At 38.0% G+C, this 16,594-nt stretch overlaps 1 protein-coding gene across 1 annotated transcript in view; it reads left to right on the top strand.

Annotated features, from left to right (window-relative positions):
• Positions 1-16,594, top strand: part of LOC120401373 (protein eyes shut homolog) — a 676,185-nt gene that overhangs the window by 623,507 nt on the left and 36,084 nt on the right. The window contains exon 21 of the mRNA XM_039531293.1: positions 2,148-2,400. Within this exon, the coding sequence (XP_039387227.1) occupies positions 2,148-2,400 (253 nt within the window). The remainder of the gene's footprint in view (positions 1-2,147; positions 2,401-16,594) is intronic.

Genomic DNA, 16,594 nt, shown 5'->3' on the forward strand with positions numbered 1-16,594 from the left:
TCTCACTGTACAGTTACTAAATTCTTCAAGGATCTCATGCTCATATTTTCCCCACTTCCCTGGGACCTCAATATAGTGTTAATAGGCTAAATGGGCCTCCTCTGTGAGATCCTAGTGAGCTATTCTTATACAGCCCATCCATGAATACTATCTTCCTTGCAGCCATAACTTCAGCTTGGAGAGTACATTCAGGCTTTCATGGCTGGTCCACATTACATGGTACTCCATAAAGATAAGTAAAAGCAGCAAAGAGTCCTGTGACATCTTATAGACTAACAGACATATTGGAGCATGAGCTTTCGTGGGTGAATACCCACTTCGTCGGATGCAGATAAGGTGACTCTTAGGCCTCAGCACAAGTTTCTGTCTAAGATCAAGTCAGATTTTAATTTAAATACATTTATTCAGTTACCAATTTTCTTCCCCAAAGCTCATTTAAATTAAGAGGAAGCTAAACTAGACATCTTTGATATGTGGGGGGCACTATCTTATTATCTTGGTAGGGCATGGCCTTTGAGGAACTCCCCTAGATTTTTTGTGACCTCTGAAGACAAGATTAAGGTTCAGACCATATCTTCTCAAAGACTGCATAAATAGATATTTAACTATAAGATCCTGCTGTGGGTTAGCCAGGTAAGATCCATGTATATACATTGCAGCCCACTCCCCTGAGGTAGCCTGTACTGATGCCATAAGAAACATTCTTATTTTAGAAAGTTACAGTATGGTTACATGGAAATGAGTCCACATTTTCACCCAGCACTATTCCTTAGTTGAGGCTTCCAGACTGAATGTCTGCTTTGGTAGAGCTGTCCTGCAATCCTTGTTTAAATAGAACTCCTTAGTTCCCACCATCAAGCCGGGAGGTGTGATCTATACAGACAAACACTAAAAGAAATAAAAATGGTTATGTACCTTACTATTGTTCTCCAAGATGTATTGTTCACATGGATCCAACAACCCACCTTCCTTCCACACTTCTGCAGACTCCTAGAGCTCTGGAATTCTGTGTTGGCAAAGGAACTGAGGGACAATTAGCCAGGCTCTGCCTTTTATTCCCTTGGGTGAGGCCATCCAGACAGAAAGTGTGGCCCTAGTGGACACTGCTGGCCAAAATAATCCAGTCACATGCTCATGAAATTCATGCTCACCAGAAGTGGGATCCAATTGGACAACACATCTAAAAGAAACCCCAGTTCCTGTAAAGCCAAGTCCCCATTCTTTCCCAGGTACTTGAGTAACATTGGAAAGTATGTTTTTTAATGAACAGGGAAGGCTAGCAGAACTAAAAAAGAAAGCCAAAGCCGGCTTTAATGTTTGTGTGCCCGGGTATATTTATTTTACCCATGAGTTTATATCTTTTATAGACAGACACACAGAATTACTATCCCAGAAACTGCATTCATTCTTCACTTTGTAACTGCACTATGGATAGGAATTTTGAACATATGATTGATGGACATTTCAGACTTCCTGAGGGTTGGGTACCGTGTTTATAAAAATGGAGAGTCGCAGTAAAATGCATTCTGAGACTATTTAGACATACACCACAATTCTTTCTTCCCCAAGAGCTAACTTCAATTTCAGTGTGCTACAAGCTGCTTTGTGAGGATGTGGCAGCAACAGGCTACATAAATCAAGTTAAAGCATAAAAGGGCTATCAATATTTCCAGACAATAGAACATAAAGTAATTATAGAATCAGAACAAAACATGCAGGTTGGTGTAAAGATTAATACTTTGTTTAATACCTTCTGTATTATTGTATGTTAACCACCAACCAGGATATTGTTGCATTATACAAAATATGATTTTAAAAGGAGCTTTATTATTGGTGGCAACACTATCATGATATTTGCTAATGTACATTATGTATGAAACGTATCTTTATTTTTACTAATAATTGTTTTTGGTATTAAGAGGAAGACAAAATGGCATTGTTGTTTTAAAATCAAGGAAGATACATTTAGCCATGAAATTAACTGGACAAAATTTGATGTCGGATTAGATTAGTTTTGGAAAGTTCTTAAGCCTAGTATAAACAAAGTGTGTTTTAAAATCAAAAGAAAGCAATAATTTGCACTATCTAATGTGACTATGAAAATGCAAATGGCCTTCAAAAATGGCTTTTAAAAAATTCTCTTTCAGGGACGAAGCTGTGAGCTTAATTACAATGATTGCCTAATACAGACCTGCTCCGCTGGGTTTCTTTGCAATGATGGAATAAACAATATCACCTGCTTACCTGCTATCCCCCAAAGCAACAAAACTATCACTGAAATGGATGGAGTGCCCCCTACTGAGATTTTAGACAGTGATCTTACTCCAGCAATATCTGTTTCTACTGGGATTTGGTCTAAACATGCTACTCCTGATTTTCATACAATGCAACTATCCCAAGGTAAGATGGTGATAACAGGATGAATAAAGCTCTGAAGAATCCACATGTTGAAACTTGTCTCTTTTTTAGTGCCTTATAACAGGTGACAGTGTAGAACAAAAATGTTTTCTTTTCCTCTGCTCTGTTTGTTTTCCAAATCTTAACTCTTTTTTTCTATTATACCTCATTCTCTCTATGTGAGTTTTCTTACCATCCTTAGTTAATCTGTCTAAACATAATTGGAAGTTTAGTGTTTTCTTTCAGAAAATAATTTCCTGTCCCAGCCCTACCAGTGCAGAAAATTGAACTCTCTCGTCACTTAGTTTTCATTTAGCTTTGTTGGTGTGTACAATTTTGTATGCCTCATATCCTGTTCAGCTCTCTCTGACCCTAGTTCCAACCTCCTGTTCTTCCATGGCTTGTCAGCAGCAGGCAGATAATGTGCCTTGCTCTATGGGGACCTTGGCCTTCTTTTTCTAGTTCACATCTTCACTCAGTGCATCCTTTTCTTTGCTTAGGAATGTTTTTATATATAAGAACATCTACAACAATATCATCAAGCTTTTGTTCAGTTGAACTGTTTATAGCTGTGTTTTTCACATGCAGAGAAATGAAAGGCCCTTGCACTAATTTGGAAACCTTTTCTCTAAAATTGAACAGTACTGTAAGGATAGGAGTCTATTTTGACTGTCATATGTTTAATAGTACATCTACACTGCAGCTGGAGGTATAATTTGCAGCTTTGAAGATATACATGCACTTGCTTAGATCAAGCCGCCACGCTAAAAATAGCAGTCTAATCCAAACCAAGGCCCCAGGTAAGTATTCAGGAACCTAGCCATTGTCGCCACCTATGCATGCCTTGCTACACTGCTATTTTTAGCACTCTAGCTTGATCAAAGTAAGTGCTGGAGATTATACCTCCAGCTGCACTGTAGACACACCCTAAATTGTGATCTATTAATTTAATTAATGGTAGTAAGCATTATGTTGGACATTGTACATTAAATGCTATAATTGCTTGCTTCTATCTCAAGTGTCTCCCAAAGTGATTACTTTTATAAGAAGTAAGTCATTTTAGAGGTCCTGGTTTTATTTAGGTAATGCAGTTTTATTTAACATTTGATTTTCTGTAGAGGCTCATCGTTTCAGGATTTGTCGCCGTTATGTTTTTTTTTTAAGTAGGTAATAGTTGTAGATAAGCAAATTGTATGAGATCCAATTAGTAAATATAACAGTAATTCTTCCAACACATCATATCAACTAATTCACTGAAGTTCTCAGTGGCAAAGATTTGTAATTCATTTATTTTTATATTGATTTAGAAAATTTAATACTTTTGTTCTGAGCAATGCCATTTGTTCTGACTCTGGCCCTCACACAGAAAGTGAGTAATGGGAGGGTTTGCGTTTACTTAGCTCTTGAGGTCACTAAAACCTCTCTTACACTTTTATTAAGAATATGATTTATGGAGTTGTATTTGTCTGCTATATAATGCCTTGGTGAGAATTAATGGTTTGTAGGTGGCAGTGCAATTTGCTGCGGATTCAGCCCAGGGCCAAAGTTGTTCATTTTTTATTTTCTTCTAATTCTTTTCTACTTTTTATCCTTAAAGGTCTGAAAAAGACAGACATTGTCAGCTATGGGATTCTTCTGACCATTGATGTGGCTAACTTAAATTCCAGCATATCTTTTGAAAGCAATAGACTAGGAGAAGTAATTGCCACTGGAGAGTCTTCAACAATGTTCAGGCTAGCTTCCTCAACAGATGTTCTCTCTCCACAAATTCTTAGTTTTGCTGCTCTAGTCTCAGCACAGATAAAGTCTGACATCACACCTCTGCCACATGTGGTTATTGGTACTTCCATAGATTTAATGTCAGGATTGCTTCCCCAGGATAAGTATGATATGACCCCATTTATCAGTTGTTCCTTAATGACAGTTTCTGTTTACTCAACACAAGCTTCATCATTAGAGAGCCATCAGACTGTTTCTTTATCGGCAACAGACGTGAGTTCAGTAATTAGTAGCATACCAGGAGTTGAGATTGAATTAAATAGTTACTCATTACTCTCCCATGGATGCCTGCTTACAACTGCTTCTACAAGTGCACCTTCAATTCTCTCTAGGTTGCCTCAAGAGGGTACTGGAGAACAGTCATCTGTTTTCTCAACATCAGTAGGAGAGCACTGGAGTTTACTGAACCCCTCAGTAGCTCTTGATTCTCCTGTTAAGACATTTATTTCAAAACAGGTAGCTTTCTTTAGCTCATTAGTTATGCACAAAGCCCAAATGCAAACATCCCTTCCCACTGAATGTCTGGTTATTATCTTTTCATCCATCGACCAGAGACTCTCAAACATCAAATCACAGTCTGCTGATTCTTTAAGTGAATTAAGCCAAACATGTACAATGTGTTCTATGACTGAAATAAAACCCTCTGATGAATTCTCAGATCAAGTTTTGCATAGCAAACAGTCCCCTTTTTATGAGACATTCTGGATGAACTCAATGATATTAACCAGCTGGTTCACATTAATGGGAGCTACTGCTATTACTTCTGGGCATTCGTTTTCTTCAGCTAGTGAAATAGCATCATCAGTGAAGTTCACAGAACTGTCATCCTCATATCCCACTAAAGGAAGTACAGTTAAATTCCTAACAGAAGGATACATTCTATATGTCCTTGCAAATATTGAACACTATTTTCCATGTATTCATGTAACCATTGTATCTTCACAAACCATCTTTATAGAACCATCATTTTCATCAATTATGTACTCACAAGAAATCAACAAAGATTTGACAAGAAAATTAACTGCTGCCGAGAAGCTGACGGCAAAACCAATCCTACTGTTGGAATTAAATCTATATGATCTCATTATGGACGTGTTTCAGTTAGAGGGTCAAGATACTTTCTTACATACTCAGCTGAGTGGTGCACTTCAAGAACCAGTTACCAGCCACATAGCAGATAGTTCTTCTGAGCTCAAAACAAATTTACAGATCAATTCAGATGAGACTCTGAAAATATTTTCCAAAACAGTTCAATCAAGTGTTCTGGATATGCACCTTCTGCCTATGGAAGTTCAATATATAAACATAATGTTTGATTACCCTGAAGGGCATTCTTTATTTGCATCTTCTAGTGACATGCTGTCTTACTCAGTTTTACTTGGGCAATTGCCCCATGTAGAAATGCATTCTCCTAAAATTTTAGAAACACAGGATTTATTATCTCATGCTGATTATCTGATTTTAAATTCTGCCTCACAAGAGTCTAGCAGTGCTTCATGGGAATATTTGAGATGGACACTCAGTACTGATATTCATGATAAGGAACTTCTAACAAGTCTAAACAGTCTTTTACCCAAATATCATAGTATGTCTGCAGTGGATTCGACTCCTGGCCTTTATCAGCTGACATTGTCTGGTGAGTTTCCCATTTATATTCAGTAAACTTTTGGAGTTGGTGTTTTTTATAGAGATGAAAGAGCCTGTCATGGTTGCCAGGTGCTCAAAACAGATTCATTGTAATCAGGGCAGGAGCCAGTTCAATGGATATGACACCTGCTGCTGTACCTGACACAGATGGTTATCCTTCATGCACTGCCACATAGGCTATCAGATCAATATAAAAGTACGTTGGAGACTGCTATACTGCTGGCAGGCAATCAGAGACTGAACAAGTCCAATTCATTACGAGTCTTTCAAAATTTCAGGTATAACGTGTGTTATTCTTTCTTTCTTTCTAATAAAAAATACATCTTTGTCTGCTTGGATACAACACAGAGAACAATTCTTCACATTTTGGGGAGAGTTGGCTTAATTAAAAAAATAGAGAAAGACCAAAGGTGGCTCTATGCTTTTTATCCCTGGAGAGAACTATTTTAATATGTAAAATATGATAATTATGTTGCTAGTTTTTATTCTAAAATAGGAGTCAAACAGTGGTTAAAACTTTATTAAGAACAATCATTAGTGGTATATTTGTAAGAATACAGAAACGCTTTCAGAAATGAGGTCTGAAGATTTAGGAAAAAAACATTTTAAAAACAGGCCTATGAATTCTAAAGTAGGAAAAATAATAGATTTTTTAAAGCTGCTATACAAATATTGATTTTGTTGGAATATATTCAAAACACTCTTCTGCGTTTTGCCAGGAAAAGCCTGTAAAATTAATGGCAGTGAATCCTGAGAAAGGCTTACAGCTTTCAGAGCTTCTTTACCTTTGCTTGAGGTTTACATTGTGAAAACCGGATTGCTTTTATTTTGTTGAATCTGGACCATGAAGAGAACATACAAAGTTTTCTTGAATGTAAAAGGCAGGAACAAAAATATTGTCACTTGCATTTTGGCATAACTTTTTTTAGTATGTGGAAAGAGAAATCATTCTTCTTGGAGTGATTATCCATATGTACTTTACTCTTGGTGCACATGGGCTTCATGTATGTACAATTGGACTCTATTGGCCAGCAGCTTCTGTTGGGGCTGCACCTGTGCCCTAGATATTCAGCCACCCCTCCCAAATGAAGACATAAAAGGGTGTGTGTCGGCGGGTGGGGGGGGAAGAGGGGTAGGTTCAGCTATCCCTCAGTTCCTTTTTACTGCCCATGACTGTCAGATGGAATCTTTCAGTGCTCACCTGCTTTTTTGTCACTGTTGCAGTTAGTGCTAGTTAGTATTGTTATAGGTAGTTATTTAAGTTTTAGTTTGCCTCTTGGCTTAAAAAATGTTTTTAACATTCTTTACTAATTTTTCATAGATATCCAGTAGGCTCAGTGCCCCATTTCATGTCCCTCCTGACCTATTTGCTCCAGATAACAATAAGAAATACCAAGTGTTCTGCTCCAGAGTTGGCTCCACACTTGGCACCCTGTCAGGTGCCTTTCTCATCCCCTCGACATTGGGACTACATATGCCTTCCCCCTCATCTGCATAATAGCAAAAGTCTTGAAGAAGCAAGATGCTGGATAGATTATGATAATAGCCCCATCACAGGTCAGGCAATTCTGGTGTTCAGATCTGGTGAATCTTTCAATGCAGCCCCACTCACCAAAAAAAAAGCTGTTCAGCTGAAATTCATAACATTCTACTCCAAAGCAGGAAAGTTTCAACTATACTGATATATAAAGCTAAGTAGAAAACATTTTCTATTTGTCCATTCTCCTTTGAGAACATCCATTTCAGTGATATTGCATTATTTACTAACCCTGGAATTATCTGGACTTTCTATTAGTTTCATAAGGGTCCAACAAGCAGCAATATCTGCACATCACCCTCCAATCCAGGGCCATACTGTATTTTCTCACCCTTCAGTGGCTAGATTCTTTAAGGATTGTTCACAAGTTTTTTCCCATTTTGGGGAACCCCTTCCCTCCCATTTCAGCCGTTAGCAACCAGTTCCCTATCCCACTTATCAATTAAGTCTGCCTTTTTAGTAGCCATTACATCAACTTGAAGGGTAGAGGAGTTTCAGGCCCTTATAGAGAGCCTTCCTTATATAGTGTTTCATAAAGCACAGGGTTAGTCTCAGGCCTCATCCCAGGCTTCTGCTCAAAATTGCTGAAGTGCTATGTGAGCCATTTTATTCATCTACCAGTTTTCTTCCCCAAGCCTCATTCAGCCCTGGGGAAAGCTAAACATCATATACTTGATGTTGTAAGGGTATTGTCATATTACTTGAATAAGACAAAGTCATTCAGGAACTTTCCTAGATCTTTGCTGTGGCCTTTGGTGACAAGATTACATACAGGTCTGTCAATAGCCTCACAGAGGTTATCAAAATGAGTCTCCAGCTGCATAAGAACATGTTACAAGCTAGCCAAGTAGGATCCACCTAACCACATTAGAGCTTATTTCACTAAAGCTCAGGCAGCCTGTTTCCTCTAAAGACTGTCCCTATTTCTGAGTTCTGTAGAGCAGCTTCATGAAGTTCAATCCACACATTTACAAGACACACTGTTCTTTGGTAAAGGTGTCTAGATTGTCCGCCTATTTTGGTAGTTCTGTTGTGCAGTCACTGTTTGAGCCATTGTTAGACTGCTAGTGTGTAGATACCACTGCTTTCTGTGCTGACCAATATTGTCTTATTGTTTACTTGTACATCTACCTCTACCTATTTGCCCTTGTCTTATATTCAGATTGTAAGCCTCTTGGGGCAGGGACCGTCTTTTGGTTCTGTGTATGTACAACACATAGCTTAATGGGGTCCTGGTCTGTGGCCCCTACGCTCTATGGGAATACAAATAAATAATGAAATAATAATAACAATGGGACTCCTAATACCCATCTCTAATCACACCAACAATTCCTTGTTAGTCACAAATAGTGGAATCCATGTGGACAATAACTCCAAGAAGAAAGAAAGGTTATTTACCCTATTGTGATTCTGCAAGATATGTTGTACAAATGGATTCCATAACCCCAACCTACTTCCTCACTACTACAGAGTCCTACTCCTCTGGGATTCTGTATTGGCAAGGAACTGAGGAATGGTTGGGCCTATTGTGTTCTTTGTGCCCTCAGGTTTGGGGCATAAGGCAATTTAAGGCCCAGAGTTGTCCCAACGGACATTGCTGGCCAAAAGAATCTGCTCCCAGGTGCATGGAGCCCATGCACATCAAGAGTGGAATCCATGTTCAAAAGACATCTCAAAGATATACAGTTTCTATAAGGCAAGTATCTAGTCTTAATTCATAGTGTTTATGGTGAATAAAGGTCATAAAGTTACTGTATTTATGAATATGACCTCTCATCCAATATATCAGCGGTCTCCAATCGTGGGGCGTGCTCTATAGGGGGGCGCCAAGGAATGTTTGGGGGTGTGTGGCTGGGGCCTGGGCCAGCCTCCTTGGGGGGCGTGGACAGGGAGGGAGTGCCAACCTGCTTCACTCCCAGCCCAGCTGTGCCCCAGCTGCAGGTCCCTTACCCCTGTCCAAGTCTCCCCCCTCCCGGAGCTGCAGCCCCACTCCCTGTTCTGGCTCTGGGGAGCCAAGGGAGGAGGTACGGACAAGGATAAGGGGGCATGAGATAAAAAGTTTGGGGACCACTGCCCTATATTAAACCACCTTTCCTTTCTGCTTAGGTTGTAAGCCCTTTAGGACAAGGAGTGTGTGTTCTTGCCTGTCTGTTAAGTGCCTTGAACATTGGGTGGCCACTGTAAAAAATCAGCAATAATCATATCGACATGTACAAGTATCTTATGTTTTGCACCATTTTGTTTAATACTCAATTACATTACTCAGCCAATGATTTACTTTCTGTTCTCTCTTTGTTGCTAATATTTAACACCCCGTTAAATAGAGCAGTTAGTAGAAAGGAAAATCTTGAACCTTGCTTTGTTTTTACAAGTTGCGCCTAATAACAGTGGAATAGCTTCCAACCTCTCCTTTTTCAGATCATATAAATTTACATTAAATATTCTATTTGGTGGTTTATGAGAGATTTTAAGCTTATGATGCCTTTGCCTTCTAATGCTGTTTTATCACATGGACTTGTCAGCTATGTTCACTAAATCTTCTATCACACTCATTATTACTTTAAGCTTTGTCTTTATCAACGATGCCAGATATGTCATTATTCATCCCCTGGTATTTAGTCCCACTGCTCCCAGGAGCTGCAGTCATGTACTGATTTAAAATGAACCTTCCTGTCTATGCAACATTAAGAGAGTGAATAATTTCGGCATTTAAAAATGTTAGTAATATAGGTCAGCACGCTGTTAAGCATCAGAACCCTGGCCAAGAGTTTGAATGTCAGCCCTGTAAGTTAGGTAAATGACCTGAACTCGTTAAGTTTGCAGTCCTCATTCTTAGCAGACATCCTCCCCAGTGATATGGTGAATGACTGCCACACAGAAGTGTTAAGTGTAAACCTAGTCTGCTTATACTTTGATTTAGGTGCAAGCTGCTGCTTCTGAAAAGGCTTTTTGATAGGATGTATCTTTGAAGCGCCTACTAGAAAGATCCTCTGTCTTTGTAGGCAAGAGACAAACATGGGAAAAATGTCTGTGAGCTATTATCCATGGCCATAATGAGAAAAGGGAAACTAATCAATATTTTTAAAAACTTCTTTTGTTACATTCATGCCTAATCTGTCAATTTCCTAATTTGCTAAATCAGAATATATTTAACTGTATGTATGTATGTATACCCTTTCCAGTTATGTATGTGTACATACACAAACATTTATGTGAACTGTACATATGCGCATACAGTTACATATTTTCCAAATTAGGAGGTATAGATATCTTTCATTTCAGTGAACATGAGGTCTATTCTGTCCCCCTGTCCTTTCAGATAAATATTGATTTTAGCTTTACTCATTGAGTATTTACCTCTGAAGTCAATAAATCTTAGTATTCATCTCACTAGAACTCAGTCGCAGTATCTGCATATTAAGCAACTTTTTTCAGTTCTGTTTAAATTATATGGAGATATGTAAAAATGTCATCCATCAGCATTTGTTAACATCAGACTTTCAAATCTTTAATCTATTATACCATGATTTCATGCGCAGTGATCAAGAAATTTGAGAAGGTACATGTTTATATAAGGTTGACTGTTTCAACTGCAAAATCAATGTTTAGTACAAGTCCCTGTGTAGTCTAAGGAAACTGCTGAGAGTGAGGGACAACAGATTATTCTAATATATTATGTTATGTTAAGAAAACATTGGAAGAAAATTGTCAACCAGCTCAGAACTAAAATCTCTGAATCATTTTTAAAAAGCCTGCAACTTGTAATGTGAACAGGCCATGAGAATTATAATATTGAGGCTGCTTTAGAAGAACATGAAATAGCAGGATAAGAAATTAAGAAAAGGGTCTTTGGGGTTTATTCTCCTTTTACTGTGCAAGAGTAACTTCTAATAAGCTCTTTCTTTATACCGTAGAAATAACGAAATATTTTAAAATGTTGTTCTAGGATATATTTGTTTAAAATATCTGACACTTCATATAATATGTTGTGTATCCTGAAACACCCAAAATATTGTTTTTTTCAGAGAGATTTTATGAGCCCTTAGGGTAACTGATCCTTAGCAGGGGTGGTTCAACATTATCCAGAACAGGATAAACTTTATCGCCCCAACTGTCCCTTCAGTTTGATGACAGACAAGAGGTTCCCACAGGATTTTCTCCAAAACTATAACCTCTCACAAGCAGCAATAGAGAGTTCTAATGACAGGCATTAAAGATGTGTATGTAGGGGAAGAGTGCAAAAGGAGATTTTTGCACTGTTGGTTCCTAGTAGTAGCCAAACTAGACTGCTGGCTTATAAATTTAATGTTCAAGCAGATACGGTTACTTTTTAATCCTCTATAATGTCATGTACATAAAGAAAAGAAAAGATTAACAGTTTCCTCCAGTTGTAGAAGGTTGGAAATAAAAGTACTATAATATAGGTTGTGATTTTCCTGCCCCATCCTTTTCCTTTTGAGTGCTTTTTTCAAATTATGTGCAGTCCTTTTTTAGTTCCTGTCTTAGTACCATAAGATGAAGTCCATCTATACCAAAAGAAAGTTGTTCTGAAAGACTGAATTGAAAGTTCAGCCAGCAATACAGTGCCAAGTACTTAACTTAAATCTTTTTAAAAAAATACAATATTTCTATCGTAATATAATTTATTTTACAGCAGCATCTGTCTTATTTAGCACTAGTACAAACCAAATTGGTACAGACACTAGCCAACTATTTTGGCAAATGTGGAGGTTTAGGGAATGAGAATTAAATTATTTTATTAGTAAGAGGGTTAGACGTTACAGACAATGGAGAAGAGGTGGAGTTTGGGATGAGATTTTAAAAATGAGTCAGTTAAGTACAGTCAGGCTATTCTAGATTGTATGGTCAGTATAAGAGAAGGATCCTGTAGAGAGACAGAGAGAGTAGATTGATTAAGTTTTGTTATTTGAGGAGAAATGGATATGAGTTAAAGAACAGGATGAGAGTTAGGGTTTATTTGATCATTAGAAAAAGGAATTAAAGTAGTCAAGATGGGAGGAGATGAAGTCATTCACACACATTTAGGAAGAGGAATCATTGAGGTGCTGTCTAATGTGTATTTGCACTACATATTAAAAGGGATTATAAACAAGTATGTAGAGATATGTGATGCAAGAGATTTTGTGGTTAAAGAGAACATAGAGCCACAATTTCAGAAATAATCTCTAATTTTTCATCTGCAAAATTTGTGGAAAATGAAGACCATGAGAGCAATACTGGCTTGTTAAATGTGCCTGTATATAGCTATCTAACTACTGCCATATAATTTTCATGACCATATACTATTCCTTTACATTTCTAGGAGTCTTATTTGCAGGCAGAACTCATGTTTTCTGAAGCATCAATGATGCATAGTGTTACAGAGGAGCCATAGACAGTACTTTTTTTTTGAGACCTTCCTTTTTTGAATTCTTGTTTTTTCTTGAATTAATAGAAAACATATAAATGGTCAAGGGAATAGAATGGCTTCCATTTGAGGGGATACTAAAAACATTAGGATTGTTAATCTTAGAAAAGAGATGACTAAGAGGACATGGAAAAAGTGAATAGAGAAGAGTTATGTACCCTTCCCACAATTCGCAAGCCAATGAAATCTTGAAATTAATAGGAGTTAGACTCCTACATGCTTTTGAAAATCCCACTAGGTGTCTATCTGCATTTGTATTCTGGCCCCTAGTTAATTTATGCCTCACCATATTGTATCCAAGCTATTCATCCTTGTATGCTCAAACTGATATTACCTAGACAAATATAGACCTATGTTATACCTGAATAAGCGATAAACAGTTGTGCAATACCATATAGTTAAGTTATCTGAAGTGGAGAGAGCTGTTAATGTAATTACCTGCTTTGTTTCATATACCACATTTGAGCCTACAGTAACTTAGGTTTGTATATATTCATCAGCTTAATTTGGAACATAATGATCCTATATCATTATTTTTATCCTCTAGGTATTTTCCTCCATGTAGGAAAAGAACTAAATACTATGCAGTGAAAGCTATTACTAGTGTCCCACAGGCATTTTTCAGGCTGGCCTTTTGAGTTCCAAGTAATGTTTTTCTTAACAATACAACATTTCAATTATGTGTAAATAAATGGAAACAGATGTGCATCTTTTTTGCTCATGTAAGAATATAATCATTGTACTAAGGGAAATTGTCAAAGCAAAAGGCAGCAATGGGCCATCCCTAATCTTTAATATTTCAAGAATACATGATCATTTACAATAAAGTCTCAAGTAAAATAAATTATGAAAAGAACAAATTAACTTTATGCCATTAATATTAATACATGCTTATACAGCGGTAAGCAAACAAGATTTCAAAGCAATTTTTTTTTTCCATTCTGAGATCAGATCCAATTGTGAGAGAGGGAAGGCTGACTATATTAAACAGTTTTTTTACCTTGTTTTTGTTAATGCCAAATTGTAATTCAGAAGTAGAAATTGCTTCCTTAGCTGATATTTGAATAAAATGTGAAGTTAATATTCTAAGTGATAAAGATACAAGAAGTTATGTTGCTTCCTAGATCCTATGGTAAAATCTGCTTTGATTTGTTTTCAAAAGCAAGTGATGTCCATTTCATGCATTTCATGATGCAGGGTGCCAAATTATGGCAGAAAGTTTCAAGCTGTGTGTGGAATATTATATGATATTACATTTAAAGTATTGACTACTAGTTTATGAGTAAGCATACTGAGCCCAGCTGGAAATATATGCAGTTGTCTGGAGCTGAAGTAACTGCTGCCCACCCCCAGTCACCGTCACCCAGAAGAGAGGAGATAGGTCCCACCTGAGAAAGGTGATATTCTTAAATGTAATAAAATACCTCTCTCACAGCTTCCCTTGAGGGAAGTAGTCAGGAGGGGCTCTATTCCTTGTCACTAATGGGGTTCCCTTCACTTGCATGATTGTTGTGGAAGGGGAGGCAAGAGGAATATTTCGGATAGCATGAGGCTTCATTAACATTTCTTCCCCGGCTGACTGGCATTAGTGGATTACTGAATGATCTGAATTCCCCACATTAAGTTGTCAAGGGGAGCACAGAGTCTATTTCCATGAGATCATTCCTATGATCCAGGCTGCCACAGCTCAATTGGTCTAGGTGAACTAGTGGTTCAGTGAATGGAGTTTTAGCTAGCAGTCATAAGGCTGTGTGATGGGTGTATGTCCTATGCCCCCAGGAAAGGGATGAAAACAATTACAAGCTCCTTGGAAATGAGGAGAAGAGGAACCCTGTCATGCCTCAAAGGCTGTGTGCAGGCTGCCTATATTGGAAGGCAGGATCAAGAGCTCCTCTGCATTAAGAGGTAGGCTGTAAAAGGAGGATGGAGGGTGGAAGAGGCCTTTCATCACAAAGAAACATGCAGACTAGACACTGAGCTAAGAAGGTCTTGCTTGGAGGTCTATGTGTGCTTCCGCAAGGGATGATGAGAGATTACTACTTGTGTTTGTTTGGTCTTATAAAATGGAAGTTATAGTGTTCCTTAAAGAACCAGGGGACAATTGCTAGAGATAACCCTTCTAAAGAGATTGATTACTCACCACTGGTGGTATGCACCTCACATGCAAACTTGGAAGTAAATTCAGCCCTAGTGATCCTATAAGGTGTTTACAGGCTGATGTCAGTGTAACGCCATTGCAGCAGAGGGTTCTGTAAGCACTCTCATAGGGAACTGAACCTTTAGATTAAAGAGCAGTCTTCCTTGCTGCACAGCACATAATACTTGCAGATCCCCGGAATTTCAGCAGGCATAGTTTGGGGCTAACTAGAACTTGTTTACTTATTGTTAGTATCTCAGATATTTAGGTAAAAAAGTAGCCACTTATTATGTAAGTGTTTCGTTTGGTTAGTCATTTTTTTACATACAACAATTCAATTTGACCCCTGGCTGCATAAAGACATATACAATATTTCTACATAATATTTATGGTCAGTTAGGAGATCAAACTGTTCCTAGCTTTTGGCAGCTATCAATAGAATAAAATCCACTTGTTAATGTTTCATATTGCTCTCAGGAATAGAAAGAAATATGAGCAGGCTGATGAAAAGCAGGATTCCAGAATTAAATGCAATGGAAAATTAGTATTGGGGGAAAAATACTTCTAGAGTAACACAACAGGGAGATTGTCCATTGTTTTTACTAGGGAAAGAAATGTTATAATTAATAGTTTGTAGGCTCCTAAAATGCTTGACAAGAGATTCCTGGAGTAGAAGATAAGATTATTTTCCTTAATCATACAAAACCAGGAAGAAAAAAAGAGGGAAGACAAAGATCTAAAAAGCACCAAGATTTCAATTACAGAAATAGACCCCTTGGACTGATTAACTCCCTGGTTTCAGCACAAACTGGTAGAACCCAGGCTGCAGTCTTCCAGCAGCGGTAAGTCAATTCAAGCTGCTTGCCAGTGGTCCCACAGATGACTTAGGAAAGTGATCATGACTAAGGGGGCATGCTGAATTGCCACCTCTTCCAAGCAGTGATTTCCACAGGAAGTTAAATTAGAGGAGGTGTTTGAATTTAAAGGGGTTGAGGGGTAAGCACTCAGAATTGTCATAACTGTAACTAGTTGATGACTGCAGAGGGGATAGGAGAGAGGAGGTTTCAGGAAGGATGTAGGGAAATCACTGCCTCCAGGCAACCTTTGATGGCACTCATGTGGAGCCAATGGCAGACTTGAATCTTCCCTCTGTTGCATCTTCCCCCATGGTTAGAGGAATCTGCAAATTTCAGTCCCCAGATCTCACAGAGTGAATCTGGTCTCTCAGGTTTAAAGCTAGAGACAAATATTGACCTTTGTTACGCATATTCAACTCCATTGACTTCAGTGGGGTTACAGTGTTGTGACTGAGGACAGAATCTGGCCAAAAAGTCCAAAGTGGGTAGTGACCAGCTTGGTAAAGTTCATCAAGTTGCAAATCACTGATAAATCATTCTATCCATCTCTGAGTAATAGAAAATGATTTAATAAACAAACGCAATTTTCCTAATCTCACAAGGGTCACTTTTTGATGAGGGCTGTGTTGATTACTCAGAAAGCTCAAAAGCTTGTCTCTTTCACCAACAGAAATTGGTTCACCTTATCTTTGTCTTGATTACTCAATACTTTTGAGATTATTATGCCTGATTAACTGTAGGCTGCCTCATGGCTTAGCCAAGCCAGCAATAAATTTTCTATGATTTTAGAAAGATAAATTGATATATTTTGT

Source organism: Mauremys reevesii, linkage group 3 (assembly GCF_016161935.1).
Source record: "Mauremys reevesii isolate NIE-2019 linkage group 3, ASM1616193v1, whole genome shotgun sequence".
In the NCBI taxonomy this organism is placed as follows: Eukaryota; Metazoa; Chordata; order Testudines; family Geoemydidae; genus Mauremys; species Mauremys reevesii.